Raw genomic sequence first — 17610 nt, 5'->3', positions numbered from 1 at the left:
GTTTATGTATTTGTGTGTGTTGGGAGTGAGTGTGTGTGTGTGTGTGTGTGTGTGTGTGTGTGTGTGTGTGTGTGTGTGTGCTTGCTGCTGCATCGCTGAGCTACAGAGACCGGAGGCAAGGAGAGCTGGAGCGTTTGTCCTTGAGACTGACTGACTGACTGCAGCTGTAGAGCGGAGGACCAACCAGCCAGCCAGTGGATGAAACTGACAGTGAGTACTGAGCAAAAGCAATAAGATGAGCAAATGAGAAGAAGTAGAAGCGGGGGTTTCTTTTTAATTGCAGCAAATGGACCGATGTGTTTTTGTTCCTGTCTGCTTAGAAACAGTCCAGTGTTGTGTTTGAGCGGAAACAGAGGTGTGTGTACAGTGTATATATGTGTGTGTGTGTGTGTGTGTGCCTGACCAGGTGAAGGTCTCTTCTGCTCCCAGGTGAACTCATCTCTCAGGCTTTTTATTGGCTCCCATCAATACTTGCTTTCAAGCCTATATGTAGGACTTTGTTAGCAGTTCAGCAAGCAGCAGTGTCCACTGTTTCTGTGTGTGTGTGTGTGTGTGTGTGTGTGTGTGTGTGTGTGTGTGTGTGTGTGTGTGTGTGGTATAAGGAAAGATGTCAGTAAACATAACATTACTGTACATCTCCACAGCTCTGTCCCTGCCCTCCTCACTCCTCTCTCTTCTTTATCACAGCTTCTGTTGACAGATCGATAGTTATGCATCTATAATTGGAAGTCATCATTTATGGCGACCCTCCAAAGCGAGTCATTATCATGTGTAATCTTGCAGAAAATTACATTTTGACCGGTGTACCTCGGCGTGGCCAGGAATCATTGGACTGTGCTGAGTGGGATAACTGGCCAAGGGTGAGGTTACTGTGAGAGGACCCCCCCCCCCAAAAAGCCTGGAGAAGGGGTGGGGTTGAGGGAAGCCATAGGGCATTTTGTGAGGGAGGGAGGGAGGGAGGGTGGCTTTTTGTCAAATCTTGCCTTAAAGCCCAGAAATCCTAGCAGCACCCCTGGGGGCATCCGTATGATCAGATGAGGAAGGACAGGAGGGAATCATAACGCAGAATTTCCATGGAAGACAAAAAGAAAAGAACCAGAGAGAAAAGATGGCGACATTGTGTGAAAGATTAGAAAGAAGAAGGGATGGAGGTGAAGGAATCAGAGAAAGAGAGATGAGTATAGGTATTAGCTCTCCGTGGTGTGAGATGGTGTTGTGAGATGAGACTGGCTCACCTGTGGAGCTGCTGACAGAATGTGTTAGGCCACGTTAGAGGGGTGCCTAGATGGACGGGTGGATAGAAAGACAGCCAGAAGGTGAATACACAAAGCTGTGGTCGACTTTTCTTTTTTTTTTTTTTAAACCAACATGACAGGATAGCTCTTTTAGTCTGTGTGTGTGTCTGTGTTGATTTGTTTATTGTAGACATGCTGACAGTGAGCCAGAGGGCTAAATTTACCACCTGTGGAGATAAAAGGGATATGATGAGATAGACTGTGTGCTGTTTATGTGTGTGCGTGTGTGTATGTGTGTGTGTGTGTGTGTGTGTGTGTATGGAGGCATGTGAAAGTGTGTATAATACTTCCTGACATCAGCAGTAGGTGTGTGTGGTGCTGACTCCCAGGAATTAGTGTGTGTTGGGCCCACACTGGCGGCTCCTCACCTGAGTTACGTCTGGGAGCCAGGTGTGAGTTTGTGTGTGTGTTTCTATCTGTGCATATTTAAAGGGGGAGGTTAACTTGTGTAACAGCATGTCTGAGTATGAACCATATCTTTTCAAGGCAAGTCAATACAATTCAATTTATAATCATAGAGGTCAAGAGATTCCTGCATTCAAAAACCTACTCAAGTAAAAGAACAAAAGTATTATCAGCTAAATGTATTTAGAGTATCATGAGTAAAAATACTCAACCTGCAGACAAATGGCTGCGGTGACTGATATTTATTAGATATTATTTTGTTAGATTGTTAATATTGATTCATCCATGAATAAGTCACATTTTACCGCTGTAGTTGGTCTAGATGGTAGATTAGTCAATGGTTCTCAACCTAAGCGTCGGCCCCCTCCAAAGTGTCACAAAATAAATCTGAGGATTCAAAAGATGATTAATGCAGTAGGAAAGAATAAAAAAATAATTTCTGCAGTCTTAATTTAAAAAAAAAAAAGTTTTCAAACTGAATTTTGGGACCACTGGTTGTCTAATGCAATGTATTGAAGTAGAATCATAAAGCAGGAGAAAATGGATGGTTGCACTTCGAGGTAAAATAAAAAGGGACAGAGGAGAGCTCCCCTCTTCTCTCTCTTCCAGGAAGGACAGACATGGAATAAATATATAAAGAGCAGATATGAATAACAGCATTAAAACATCGAGAAACAGACATATATGAAGAATATGGACAAGAGAACATGTTGGGTGGTGGTAGGACCCCTCCCATTCATGACACACAGAGAAACAGAGGTGGGTCAAGGCTAATGGCTAACCCGAAACTGACCTGTTAATCCAGTACTGCTGGTTGAGAATATGAAGGGCGTACACTGTGGTAATCCACATTATGTTGTTAGGAGAAGCTTGGTTACATAATCGCACCTAAGACCTTCCAGATGGGCACCTGCCAGAGATGATGACAGGACGGAGGAACAATGAAACTCACTCAACTCTGAGCACGCTCCATATTCAGGGTAAACTGTTTTCAGTCAAATTAAATTCACATCTGAGCTCCACAAACAGTCCTTAACAGTGCTTTTAAATAATCAGCCCTTATCAAAACTTGTGGTCAAGGCATTGTGAAAAGCGGCTGTGAATGTCAAAGAAAATCCTCCACTAGGGGGCACTCAAGCCAAGTTATTAAGGTGTGTAAACTAGCAGTATGAGCCTGTCGCTGTGGAGTTTTTCTCAGTGCATTTAGTCTCAGATATTCATAAAATCATCCCGAATTAGCTGTAATGAAATCCTGCCCGCCTGAAAGCCTTCCTGTGTGTATATGTTTCCCAGCAGTGACTCACTTCTTCCCCAGTGGGACTGTAGGATCTCCAGATAAGTGAAAACCATTTGAAGACCATTGACCTGCTGATGATAGCAGCAGCAGCAGCAGCAGCAGCAGCAGCAGCAGCAGCAGCAGGTCCCAGTAGCTCTAAGTGACATTTCTATGGTTATGTTGCTTTAAGCGTCTCCCAGAGGCTTTCTAAGGTTTCTGGCATGGATGTGTGTGTGCGTGTGTGTGTGCGTGTGTGTGTGACCTCTGATCCCTATACAGCGCTCTACAGATCAATGGAATGAAACTGATCCTATTCCCATTGCTCATCTGTCAGTCAATACATCATTTTATAAACCATTTCCCTCCCATCCATCTATTTAAAGACATGTAAAGCTTACATACAGATTGAAGTTTTTTCCTATTTTTACATGATAGTCTATCTTGTTTTTTTTTATCTGTCTTAACATGCCTCCATCTTATTTTCCTACCCCCTTTTGTCTTTCTCCCCTTCTTCCTCCCCCTGTGCCCCCCCTTTTGTAAACCATTGAAGTGTCTGAGAGGTACTGTGTCGGAGCAGCGAGACAATGGTGTTTGCACACAGTGTCAATAGTCTTTCCCTCTGTCTCAGTAATTGATGGATGACTGTGAGTCAGGCATAAACTAAGCACATTACACTCACTAGATCTGAGCGCTGATGCTAATGTGTGTATGTGTGTGTGGTGGGGGTTTGAATTGCAGAGTGACTGTCCAGTTTTGGAAGTCAATCTGACAGCTGTCCCCGGAGGGCTGAGATTTGGTGGCTGTGAGTTTAGGGGATGAGGAGAAGAGGGGTGCACGCGCGTGCGCGCGCGCACACACACACACACACACACTCACATGTAATAGTGCCTGCTGCTTCACCCGTACTTTTTCTTTTTTCTTCAGAGCAAACTCAATGCATCTGGTGTTGGGTCAATAGCTGGCAGCTGGGTGCTGTGTGATATTGAACTCCTGTCTTCAGTTCAGCCTGAGCAGTGTAAAAATATTTTTGATGTTTAACTGCAGTCCTGTTCAGTTTCATCTGCTGCATTTGGCTTGTTTCTGTTTCTTGTCATTTTGCTTTAGTTTATGTAGTTGTCCTCTTCGCTGACTTTACTTTGTTGTTTTTTGATTGTTTAAAGTTGCCATTTTTGTTTTTTCATAAGCCTTTTAGGTTTTTAAATTTTAAATTTCACTCTACACACTGCCTTTTTGTCCCATTTATTTTTTCTACTATTACATTTTGACATCCAGCAGGAGGTTGATTTTGAGGCTAATACTGATATTGATATTTGAATCATTTACATGAACACAAATTAGAAAAAAAGGAATTTTTCATAACCACCCATTTTTGGTTTTTTATTTTTATTTTTTAAGGAATTGAAACCACAGCATGTACTGAGCATGACATGTTTCTGTTTGAAAATGAATTTGTCTGTACTCTGGTGGTGGACAAACTATGTAGTGGAGACGCTTTTTCTAAATGACCTTATCTCTATCTCAGTTTCTCGCTACTTGCTGAGGAACGGCTGCTTTCCTGTGCTTCATTCTCTCATTCTAAGATGTTACTTTGGATTCTGGGAACTTATGAGGAGCACTTTTAATCACTAGATGAAAAGTTAAAGGAGGTCATTACAATTCTTCCTTTAGGATCAATCCCAATAGTTGTTGAGACATTTTGCTCAAAACCATAAAGTGCCTCTGGGCACCACGAATGCGGCTGTGCCGCTAGCACAGCTAAAAATTATATATGAAAATAATCATTTCCAGCAGCTCTAATCTGAATTCATTTATTCTGGACTTGTTTGATGACAATCGTTCAGTCAACCAATTAAGTTCAATGAGTGCAACATTTTTTCACTCCAACTTTTATTTATTAACTATTAATTATTACCTCAAACTATGAAACTATGACAGAGAGCCACTGTGAAGTGAAGCAAAAGGCCTTTGTACAGTGGCGCACAGCACTGAGGAAATTATCAGAAAAAATAAACCACTCAGGAGCGTTCTTTCCTTCAAGTGCTACACTTGACGCCGCTCTGGCTTGACTCAAGTGTGCTTTACTGTTGTTGTGGTGCGTCTCAAGACCACTCAACTGGTGCCAAGGAAAATGTCAACCATTGATAAAATTATTAATCTCTGGTATAATTTCAACCTGCACTTTTCCTCTTTATGAAAACACCTCAGCTTTGTTTGAGCAAATAATGAATCCATTGATGGCAGCTTGCGACCTAAAAGCCTCAGACAGATAAGAGCCACTCCGCTTTAACGTCAACATTCAGTTTACTAAATGGTTTATAGAAGATAATTTCTCTGTGTAGATAACTTTTTATGTGATACATTAACTTGAGGAGATTTGAAATGATAGCAGCACTCTGTCTGGCTTTTTGTAATTTATGGTTGAGATAAAATTATCTGCCATTAGAAATCACACTCTTTATCTCTTATGGGTTTTTGTATGTGCGTTCTACTTTCTGTTTGCATGTTCATGTTTGTTTACACATGTAGCACGCCTGTGTACGAGGCTGCTTTAATGCAGTGTGTGCTTCTGTTGGTCCGGCTGTTTCATGTGGTGCATAATGTGATAAGGCCCACTCCACGCAGTCTGCTGTCTGGCCTTTATCTGAGCGGCAGATTAGTGCAGGTGATTTCATTCCTGTGGAGATTGGTTCGGCGGGGGTCAGCTCAGTGCACAACGTTATGTCGATGAGAGAGGAAGAGACAGGCCCAGACTGACAAGAAAAAGAACGGAAATTCTGAGGCTTGCACATACCAAACTCCCTTTGATATCTGTACGTTTTTGAACTAAAGTGTGGTTTCAATCTGTGATCATTTGAAGAGACACAGGGTGCATTTTCAGCAACTTTTTCACTGTTCATTGAAGAAGTTGTTTGACAGATTTGGGGAGAAACGCTTTAAAAGAACATACAGTAAACCCACAGTGTTATGTTTTTCCCTTTGAAATCTCTGGGATTTTCTGGTCTTCAATAGAGAACTGCACATTCCACATCTGAGCTTGTAAACTGATGGAAAAAACTCCATTCTGACCCCCAAGGAACCTGATAACCTCGTTTGTGTGCACGTGTGTGCTGTCAGTGAAAGGCGAAAAGCATCACATTAGGCACCTTGCCATAGCTGATTAGATCAGGTACAAGCTGGAAGTCAGTTAAGACTTACTTACAAACTGTGCATATATGTTTCCATGCGTGGATGTGCACATTTCTTTATGTTTGTGACAATATTTGACTAGAGTAGTGTCACCCCTTGTGTCATAAAACCTGACAGAAAACACAACTGTTCAAGGTGATGCCTTATGTCCAACCAATATCCCCAAACCCAAAGATATTCAATTTACAGTGATATAAAAGGACCCTGCTGCTTTACAGAAGACTTTAATTGATTGTTAAAATAGTTTAATTACTCTGTGTATCAACTAATCTATCAATCCACTAAGTGTTGGATCTGAGGGGTTTTACTTAAAACAACTTCTGGCTGTTTTTATTTAATTTATTTTACCCTCAAAAACAAATTATACCACTTCACTTGTATGTTACTTTCTTCACAAAAACAGTAAAAACACCAAAATTGTAACTTAAATTGATAAAGAGATTAGAAATGTGCACTACAGTTGTTTTAGGGCAGTAGATTAGATACTTTTTAAATGATCCCCGTTACATTTAGAGGGAGGTAATGTTTTCTGTGTCCTTTTATACTAAGTATGACAACAACCAAACGTGCTGCTAATCAGTGAAAATTCACCTTCTACTTTCCCGTGCTAGAAACTAAAACCTGTTAAATACCCACATCCTCTCTTGTCATTGCCACCTGCTCCAGTGAGAGGCCGGCTCTCATTGGCTCAGACAACAGCCAATCAGTTCTCGGCTCAGCCTTCTGGGGGGGAAGGCCATTCAAATGGTGTGGCTGGGTAATCATGAGGGCCGGCTTTGCTTGGAGACCCTTGTCACACACAGCTAGTCACAACAGTCAGGACTTCAAAGGCAGCCAGCCGGCCTGGGGCTGTTGGTGAGAAGTGTGGGTGAAGAGAAGACAGACAGAGGGGCAATGAGAGCAGCCGAGAGAGTGATACAGCAGACAAGAGGGCAGTAGATGGAGACAAAGTTTGGAGGCAGAATAAAAAAGGGAAAGTGACAAAACAGTGTAGTGAGAGACACAGTTTATAAGAAGCTGTAGAAGAGAAGGAGAAAAAAATAAAGAGAAGGCAGACAGAAGCGGACGCCCCTGGACAGATCATTTTTCTCTTCTGCGGAGTATGGTGGCAGAGTGCACATGGATTTAGTCGACCTCTACCTCCCAGAGTGTTTCACCTACCACTCTGACACAGAGTAAGTACTTTCTCATTGGAAAATGACTCTACAGAGCATGACGCGTGCACTCTCAAAATGACCAAGTGTCACACAGGTGTAAACTGAGCCGTTACTGTGTGTGAAAGGTTCAGCGTTAATGACTGACATCGACTTAGCGATCCTTGATTTGTGGGACATTGTCTTTGTGTGTTGTTATCAGATATTTTGTATTTGCACCACATTACAATGCACTGCTTATTATCATCCACTTGATCTTAATTCTTCTGAGAACTTTGAACATTCACTCCGACAAATTGTAACCGTGCCTTACATATCAGTGTAAACACCTAGAAATTTTCATCACATAAGAGAGTTGGAGTTTGAGAATCAGTTTCTCTGGAGGGAAATTGAGTGTGATGGAGAAAGGATAACACAAATCATGTAAATCATGTTAAGTACTGCAGGACACAACTCAGCTGCTGTACTTCAGCATCATCAGTATTTCCTTCAGGAAAAGAAATTGATTTCTGCTTTTAGAGGATCTGCTCATTCAGTCATTACAATTTACAGTCTCATTGTTCCTTTTAGAGGAATGCACTTATCCCACATGAACATTTAAGACTATGGTTATCTTCGGCATCAGTCTTCAAATTAAAACACTTGCCATTAATTACCAGTTTTAGTCCTGCAGTCTTTTCTGGTTCTTGCACTGTGTGTTACTGCTGTGTAGGGCTGCGACTAACTAACAATATATATTTTTTTTTATCATTGATTAATCTGATGATTATTTTCTTGATTAATCACAACGTTTATAAAATGTCAGAAAATAGTAATTCATTCTTATTAAGCTTTCATTAAGCCCAGGATGACGTCTTAAAATTGCATTTTTTATCCGGCAAGTAGTTCAAAACCAAAAGATACTCAGTTTGCAATGATGTAAAACAGGGAGAAAAGCAGATAATTCTCATTATTTAGCTTCTGAAACTATTGAATGTTTGACATTTTTGCTTCAAGAATGTCTGTTAGCTGTTAATCAATTATCAAAATAGTTGCTGCCTAATTTTCTGTCAATTCACTGAGTTAATCGATTAATCATTTCAGCTGTAATAAAAAGGGATTTATGTAAATTAAGTATGTAATGTCCTTAAAATTTACATTCTCTTTTCTCTATGCTTGGGGGAGGTTTAGATGAAAATTTCCCTGGTGTGGAGGTTTGTATGCATTGTTTACAGTTGTCATTGTTCAGCCTGTTAGTTTGTTGATAGTGATGGTAAGAGGGTAAGGCCAGTTTGGAGGAAACTAGTCCTGGTGTGGGAGTACAGCCTGGGTCATCCAAGTGCTGGTGAAAATCTTCCCCCGGCAGACACGCCGACATGAACAAAGCAAATGAAAGCCTGTGACAAGTGTGCAAAGCAGCTGTTTGATTACCCAGACACTGCTTTTTGATTGCCTTTCTTTGCTGTAATCATAAAAATCACGGTCATTATCATCACTGCTGTGCTTTTATCAGCTGTGGCATAATCACTCTGCTCTGAGAACACATCTCACCGAGCATTTTAGGATTGAAATTAACTTTCCCCAGCAGAGGAAGATGAAGTGAATTGGAGACAAACGGACGAGAACCAAATTCGGGCAAAAGACGAGCACACGTGGACGTACAGGTTGGCTGATTGCTGGTGACAGATGCAAACAGATAAAGACCAGGAGAAAAGGCGGTGATGGCCGCAGATGATCCCCCTGTATGGCACGCTATCCACGTTTCCAGAGCCTGCGGGTCCAAGCTCCAACCACAGGCACTTCATCTCTCAGCTAACAGCTTCGTCCAAAGCCTGACTAAGGCTCTTACGAATGGCTGGGGGTGCCACTGATCCCTGCTCATCTCCTACTGGCTCATTAGTAAAAAAAAAAAAAAAAAAAAAAAAAAGGAGAAAAAAAAACCTCTACTGAGACCCCACTGACCTAAATAACTGCACCTCAGGGTTAGGGTTAGAGCCTTAAGGTTGGTCAACAGGACCTCAGAAGTATTGTGTGTGTTTTTGTGCTTTTGCAGGGAGAATCTCTGTCGCCTTGCGTATTATTTTCACTTCTCCAGGTCTGTAGATTTGCCTTTACTCCACATTCTTTATATCTGTTGCGCAGTTCCTTCTTATTTTCTGTATTTCATTCCCTCCCTGTTTTTTTCTCACTCACTCTCCCTCCCTCCTGGTGGGTCATTGTCTGCATTATGACTCTGCTCATTTGAAAGTGAGTGTTGCCTTCTCTCCCTCTTTTCTTTCAACACCCCCAGGTTAATGAGCCACAGGACTGCCCCTTTCTTTCTGTCCCTTCCCGGCTTTTTCACACTCCTTCTATCTGTCTGCCCCACTGTTAATTTCCTCCCGCCTCTCTTCTTCCTCTTCTTCGTTTCTCTTTCTCTTTCCTTGTCATTTCATGCTGCATTTTGGCCTTTGTTCCCTTGGTGCAATTAGAGTTGTTTTGGATACTGGGACACAAAGGGAGTAAGTTATGATAACTTTGAATACCCACTGACACAGACACTCACATCCGCTCTGATTTATCCTTGCTATATGGGGCTGTAGAAGCTGCACCGACCGTCTTTTGATGGGCTTTTATATGGAGTTGTAGATTAGTAATCTGTCAGAGTGAATATCACATCACATCTGATCACCCCACTCTAATGCCATTTCATTATGAAAGCAAAACGCCAACACCCCCTGCCTCCTCCTCCTCTTTCTCCCTGTGATGCATTATAATGGGAGAGCACAAAGTATATCTCACTCTGTACCTGTCAGGGACTTGACACAGATATATTGACGACTGTGATGGATAGCCAATAAGGGTACCAGTGAGTAATTTTAAAAGGAAACTGAAATGTCTTTACTGTGCTGTTTTTATAGTCTTCAAAGTGGACTGGAGAGATTGAAGATGGAGGGGGAGTGGTGGAGCAAAATGCATCAGAGCTTTGTAGGTTGAAGCTGGTTCATTGGTTAATGAGGGAGAGTTTGGGAGCTTAAGAATAGGGCTGGGTGATATTTAAATTTTTTGATACGAGTATTGATACAATAGGAAAATTTTAGTTTTAAATACCTTGTCTCAAAGAATATAAAGTTTTTGTTGTTTTTCATGGAACAAAAATATCTTAAATGTTTAAAGCAGTTATAATCACTACACATTAAAAATGGATCTAATGACTGTTAAATGTGAAAAATGTTGTAAGTGATGAACCCACAAAGAATTACAGAGCATTTCGGCATCTTTAAGCTAAATGTTTTGGTTTTATAGTGCACAGATTTATTATTTTCGTTCACACTCACCCCTCTCAGAAACATTACTTCAAGTTGCAGTCTTCAATAAAAAAAAAAACATTCTGACTGTACGCTGCCTGTCCAGCACCAAACAGCTGACAAACAAAGCTAGCAACTAGTTGATGTAGCATAGCATTTAGCAGCTAAAGAGAGAAATGTTTCTTTTAGAAGTTGCTGGAGACCAAAAGAGAGGTAAAAGAAGAATGAATAATATACTACCATTCGGCAGGTGACCAGAAACATGAGTCCAAACTAATGCTAATGTTACTCTGTGTCTGCTGGATAGGCAAATGTTTGCTAGCACGTTTGCCGTAATACGTTTGTAAGTCAAAAATATGTCAAAAAGTGTGTACAACTTGTTGCACTGCCCACATTGTGAGTGACCATAAATTACAATATGGGTTTAATATCTAAATACAGGCAGTTGTACAAAAGTCTGAATGAAGTTCAAGGCCAGATTTGGTACAGTTTCAGATACTGGATGCTATGAGCACATTTCTGTCTGTACCAAAAAAGTATTGAGGTTCAGCCCCACAAGGCAATAGACACTATGATTATGTTGATTATGTCTTACTAGTTGTCAGTCTGTCTCTTACTGTGAGCCTGTGTGTCTGTCTTTGTGGGTTTGTAGAGGGCTAAATAGCGCATGACCATGGTTTACTCTGGGGGTGGTTAAAAGCAGCCAGTTTCTTTGCCTACCAAATGACTTGTGGCCGAGAGAACACTCATTTACATGGCAGGAAACAGACTGACTTGGACATCCACCTCACCAAACCGAGATTAGATTGGGAGAAACGAGGATACTCTGTGTGTGTGTGTGTGTATTCCTCCGCACGTGGGAGAGAGCAACAGAGAGAGAGAGAGAGAGACTGCAGAGGGTTTTTAAAGTTGGCCTGGCGACAAACAGTTGCATGCAAGTATGTGTTGGGGTGTTTATGAAGACACATGCTTTAAAATGTGTCTGTAAGCGTGTGTGTATTTGTATGTGCAGGGAGCTTTAGCATGTTCCTGATCATGTGAATCTGAAGTATACATGGAGAAGTGCGAGTCTATGATTTTTGTTTTTTATGAGCGTCTGACGCCACAATGTGAGTGTGTGTGTTTTCAGGACGCGCGTGTGTGCGTGTGTGAGTACAGATCACATGCCTGCAAGCCTAGTATACACCTCAGCTGGTTTCAGATGTTTTTTTTCTCTTCAGCGTGGTGACAGATAACATGGTGTCACATCTTAAGCCAATAATAGAGTAATGATACTCTTTACTAGAATTATACTCTGGCTAGAAGATTCATTTCAAGGAGTTATTACAAAGGTATTCATAAAAAATACTTCTAAAAATATGTAAAAAATGTAAAAAGAGTCAAGTATGTTTTTCTTGAAACCATTCTTAACTGTCCCTTTTAATAACATTTTGATTGGCTTTCCATGTACAAAACAAAAACTATCACTAGCATTTTGTCTCAGTTAGCGCATTGCAGAGCATTTGTTCTTGTCACAGTGAATATGTCACAGTGAATACATTCTTTTATTGTCTCCACATCTAACAATAAAAGTGTTAACTGTTGCAAGAACCTGTTAACTGTTGTAGGCAGCAGCGTTTGACAGGTCGAGTTAGAAGTGAAACTGAGGGACACAAAGAGACAATAGAGAGAGGAAAAATAGGCAGAAAAAACCAAGAGAGAGAAAGATGAGTGTGTTTGGATTGAACATAATGGCGAATATGATGCGGATGATTGCTGGTTTGGCTATTTCCCTAGGTTTGCTTAAGCAATCTTCTTCTTTGAAAACAAAGCAGTGTAATGGACAGAAGCTTTGCATATGTGGGAAATCACAAACGGCTGGTTTAGAGAAGACCGGGATGGATGGATGCATGAATGAAGGGATGTGGAGAGAGGTGGAGGTAGTCCAGAAAAAAAAGGGAATAGTTGGCCCCTGGTTCTGTTTGTGGTTTGAAATTACACATTTGATACATGTATGAACCCATGAATAAATGATAACAATTATTCCTAGCTGCTTATTACTGTACATCATTACTATCTGTGTAAATGATGCCTGACTTAATAAAACTAATCACAGCCCACAGACCTGGAGGTCAACTACCGCTCATTAATATTAATGACAATTTGTAGGGGACTCATTATATAAAGCTGACCTGAAAGTTAAAACTCTCACCATCATGAATATGTATTACAAAAAGGTGTGTACACAAACATAAATCTTAAATCTTCAATTTTTCCCCCAGACATCTGGGCAGGATGTCAGTGAGGGGCTTGGACCCCACCTGTCCCTCCTCTATAAAGCGTGAGCCCTCCAGCCCTAGCCCCAGCTCCCAGGGAGACGTCAGCCCGGCCCAGCCCAGCCCCGGAAGCTCTTCCTCTGACACAAACTCCAGCTACGGGCCTCTGACAAAGGTCCATGGTCATAGCAATGGACTGGACTCACCAGGCCTTTATGGCCATACAGCAGGATTGGCCAACAATGGAGGAACAAACAGGTTGGTATTTACAGCATTGTTGTCCCTTATTTTGTGTTTCACCCCATTTCAGGTGTTTATTGGAAGTACTACTACGATCTGATGAGATTTCTCTTAATTTCTCCTCTCCATTTTCTCCTTTCTCCACCTCTATCCAGGAGGTTTGGTGAGGAAGAAGGTCAAGTGAAGTGCGAGTTTATGCTGGGCTCGGTGGCCAAGCGGCTCTGTCTAGTGTGTGGTGATGTGGCCTCAGGTTACCACTATGGCGTGGCCTCCTGTGAGGCCTGCAAGGCCTTCTTCAAGAGGACCATCCAGGGTAAAGAGAGAGAAAGACATACGTGCACAAAACACACATTTACGCCCATGAACATGCTCCGTTTTATACTTAGTAACAGAATTTATTGTGCATGGCTGATAATGCCTTCCTGCGTCTTATAAACCTGTTTTACGAGCAACATGGTGCAGATGCAGTCCATGAGCGTTTGTTTTGGTATAAACAAGCCCCGATCAGTTAGCTCAGTGCTTCCGCCTCTTGCCTCTTTAACTGCAGAATGGCTTTAAATAAAGACCTGTTTGCAAACAGCTGATATGCGCTTAAACTCACAGTGCACCATGTATATAGTCAACATGTTTGAGTTTAGGCTTTAAACCTTCAGATAACATATGGTGCTGAAGGTGTGTGCATCTGCTCTCGCCCTGAAAGCCGTTAGCAGTGAGAGTCAGTGGCATGCAGTGTGAGTGTTCTGAAGGGATTGTCCTGTGCTCTGTTGGCTCACAGCCCAGGTCGAGGACCTGGCAGGTTATGTTGAGTTTAGGCCTCTAGAAGTTGGCTACTGTAGATGGGTTCAAAGGGCAAACAGGATGAGCGGCTGTCAGATCAAATGGGGAAATCTGATGTCTGGCTCACCAGATACTTCCTGTTTCTGATGGAGGGTGGCAGCTGAGAGTGCCTGCAACTGGCTTAACATGCACATTTGGCTGCCATGGCCATTACTCCTAATTACGTGTTTGAAACATTGTTTTTTTCTGGTATCCCATTGCACAGATTGTGAGCAGTATATTCAAAATTAATGTTTCAAGAATAACACAGAATTATCTTGATATTAATACGTCACATCGGTGAACAAAAATTAAAATGAAAACAAAAGGGCTTTTTTGAATGTTTTTAGTGTTTTATTTGAAAAAAATCTAAAATGAATATAATTAGATTTACATCTAATTATATATATTTATATAATTATTATCATTATTAAATATAAATAGAATTAGAAGTTAAAGAGTAAAGTTTGGTAAAATAATGATGTCACAGTGACATCATCAGTTATCCAAGTTTCAGTGTGACACTACAAATTTATAAAGGAAAGCCTGAGTTACAAACTGGAAGTGTGGAGTTTGTAAGATGTGGGAGTTTAATAGGCACAGTGAGTCTGATGAAAGACTTTTTTATTCAGCTGCATCATGGGAAGTGTAGGATCGTGTGTTTTTTTGGGTTTGGTCCATAATAGGGACTAAAAGTACCTAGATTACCTCTTTAAATCTCATGCTGGGACAGATTTCCATTAAATGTTACTTTTTACATGAAAACACATGAACCACAAGTCTATGTTATAATTATAATACAATTAACGATACAGCTGAATTATTGCTCCATTTTCTCCACAAGTTTCAAAAAATATGTTTCTATATTCTCTCCTCTTCCAGGTAACATTGAATACAGCTGCCCAGCGTCCAATGAATGTGAAATCACCAAGAGAAGAAGGAAATCCTGCCAGGCCTGTCGATTTGTGAAATGCCTGGCCGTGGGCATGTTGAGAGAAGGTCAGCTATACACTGAAAATCACTTTCAGACCTTGGTCAAAACATTGTTTGAGTTGCTTTGATCGGTCGATAGACTTGGCAGAGGTTCAAATCTTGTCCTTTATACAGCTGAGATGGAGAAAAAGCAGCCAGACAGTGAAGGCTGACACAAGTCTGACGGCAGTTTCTTTGTTGTGCATTCCTGGAAACAATACCCTGATTACCAGCTGAGATTCTCTTAATGTCTCACCTGATAAACTGGTGATGGCATGTACTGTAGTTGGGTAAACTCCAGTGAAACCTAAAACCTCTGACAGTTAAACTTCAGGCCCTTCGTGCCAGCTGTGATGTGTGTGTAGGTCTGTGTATGTGTAGTAAACACACAGAACTGAACAATGCATAGCTGTGTCTTTGAGAGGGAGGAGAGGGCCACTAACTGTTCAGTTGTCACTCTTTGCTTCACCAGTGTTCCTCAAAAATAACTTCTGGAAATCTGCCAGTATGTGTGTGTATGTGTGTGTATGTGTGTGTGTGTGTGTGTGTGTGTGTGTGTGTGTGTGTGTGTGTGTGTGTGTGCATGTAGACATAGGTGGTAAGGCACCATTGTGTCTAAGCACCCATGTAGTGTATTAATAACTACAGTATATATAGACTCTTTTGGTTAAATTAAGGCAAATATATAAAAGGCAATAAATATAAAATACATCAAATAATTTTAGTGATAGCTAGCTTTTACATCCCAAAAATAGTTGTACAGCTAATTTCTTCTATGCAAAACTTCATTATGTATGTCCAAAAATATGAAATGACGATGATGACATTCCACAGAGAGTCAGTGACAGCAGTCAGGTGCTCATTTAGTCTGACTGTGTGCCTGTCTGGTGACATATTGTTGTCCAGATTTAGAAGTGACTCAAAAAGGAAAACATTACCGACCTCCTACTGTACCAGCCACTTGTTGCCTGCTGTGTTGGGCCAAGAAGGCAGATAAAATGTATGTGTGTGTGTGTGTGTGTGTGTGTGTGTGTGTGTGTGTGTGTGTGTGTGTGTGTGTATGTGTGTATGTGTGTGTCTGTGATGGAACTAAGGGACAGTAAATGTAAAGATGAAGCATTTAACATTTGTTGTCAGTATCATAAACCATACTGAAGAGGGAAGAAGGAAAACAAAACATGCTAACTGCTTGCTAACTGTCAGTTAGCAGCTTGTTGGTGTACTTGCTAACTTAGCAAGTGTACTTGCAAAGTTCGCACAATGTATTAAAAAAAGATGTATTTTTACCATTGACTCCTTTCTCTTTGTGCGAACCATGCATCTTTCAGAGCAGTTTATACTCCCACAGAGGAGTTTATGTTAAAGTTGGTGGTGCAATCTAAAATGCTATCTTAGCTTTCTCCATTTTGGACTCTCAGACTCTCTGTTCCCTTAAAGGTCAGCGCTGGTCAATGGCAAATTGGGTCAAGGTTGAACTTGAAATCAAATCACTTCATCACAACCCCTCTGACTTTCTGGTGCAACCAGGCGTTCAAATAATGCCCCAGGTTAGCCAAACTTTTTTGTTAGAGGAAATGAAAGTGAACTGTAAAATTGTCACCTAACTGTGTGCTGTAAAAAATTATGATATATTGCAGTTGTGCAGACAGATTTTCTGTGCAATGGTAGATTATTACCATCATTTTGTAAACTCTCACTTTTAGTTTTACCTCCAAATAGTGATAGATCAGTATTAGATTATTGACTTGTTTACAACCTATGTGATTGTCTGACTGCTTGTTTCTTGACCTGTCAAACTTTGACAGATCGCCATTTTCCCAGACCTCATTACTTTCATATACCATCATAACCAATAGAAATGATAACCAAAACTATGAAATAAGATCCCAGGTGTAATAAACTGGAATTATCCTTTAATGCCACCTACTCATCTCTAAACACACAGGAGCACCTGTTTATTGCTGCTGTGTGTGTTTACAAATGTGTGTTGAGTTATGTATACACAGAATTATAGCATCTTTACACGCGTATCAGTTTGTGGATATGAGTTTGCTTAAACACATATGTGTCTGCACTCACATTTACGCTCACACCTCTGTGTGTTTTTGTGAGTGTGTGCGTGTCTGCCTTTTTTCAAAATTAGCTGCTTTTAAAAGGGTATGGGCATCAATACAGTCCCAGTCCACCTCTCAGCCACCCCCTCTTCTAGCCACCCTCTTTGCTTTCCCTCCCCTCTCGTAAATTCCTCCAGATGCCTTGTGGGATTCCTAGACCTCCGTGAAATGCGAACTGCCCCTCGTAACTCCCGTCATAAGCGCCCTCGTAACGCGCTTCATCGTGTCTCGTAATGCCCCTCTTCCCCGGAGAGGCCGCAGTAAAGGCTGAGACAGAGGAGCTGTGAGGTTTAATGGGGAGAGTCAGAGCCATATTAAATACACAGCTAAAAGACATATAGACCCCAGGCAGGATTTGATTAAGCCTTGTTTAGTGCCCATCCCTATAGTCGCTGTCGCTTCTAAGGGGTTGTAAAAACATGTATGTTAACAATTTGTGTGTAATATTTTTAAAATACAGTTTATCATACAGATGTAATTTTGTGATCCTCTACTTTTATGGTTTAACGGTTAATCTTCCTAAGAAAGCAGCAATACCATTATCAAAGAACTTCCTGTCTTCATCTTGTCTCATCCCCACTTCCTGTTAGCTGAAGTTATTTGGTCTCAGGTGTGTTAATCGTGCCGTGTT

General features: G+C 41.1%; 1 protein-coding gene across 2 annotated transcripts in view; it reads left to right on the top strand.

The window, feature by feature from the left end:
- Positions 1–117: 117 nt before the first annotated feature.
- LOC111238286 (estrogen-related receptor gamma-like) overlaps positions 118–17610 on the top strand; it is a 29678-nt gene continuing 12185 nt past the window's right edge. The window contains exons 1-4 of one of the 2 annotated variants that reach the window (XM_022767726.1): positions 118–210; positions 12844–13095; positions 13233–13390; positions 14776–14892. In XM_022767726.1, the coding sequence (XP_022623447.1) occupies positions 12857–13095; positions 13233–13390; positions 14776–14892 (514 nt within the window). In that variant the 5' untranslated portion in view covers positions 118–210; positions 12844–12856. Of the gene's footprint in view, positions 211–7229; positions 7338–12843; positions 13096–13232; positions 13391–14775; positions 14893–17610 lie in introns of those variants that run through there. The other variant, XM_022767719.1, reaches the window with a different exon arrangement.

Source organism: Seriola dumerili, unplaced genomic scaffold, assembly GCF_002260705.1.
Source record: "Seriola dumerili isolate Sdu_G_001 unplaced genomic scaffold, Sdu_1.0 BDQW01000025.1, whole genome shotgun sequence".
In the NCBI taxonomy this organism is placed as follows: Eukaryota; Metazoa; Chordata; class Actinopteri; order Carangiformes; family Carangidae; genus Seriola; species Seriola dumerili.
The sequence above is the reverse complement of the archived record's forward strand: the minus strand, read 5'-3'. Positions and strand labels throughout refer to the sequence as shown.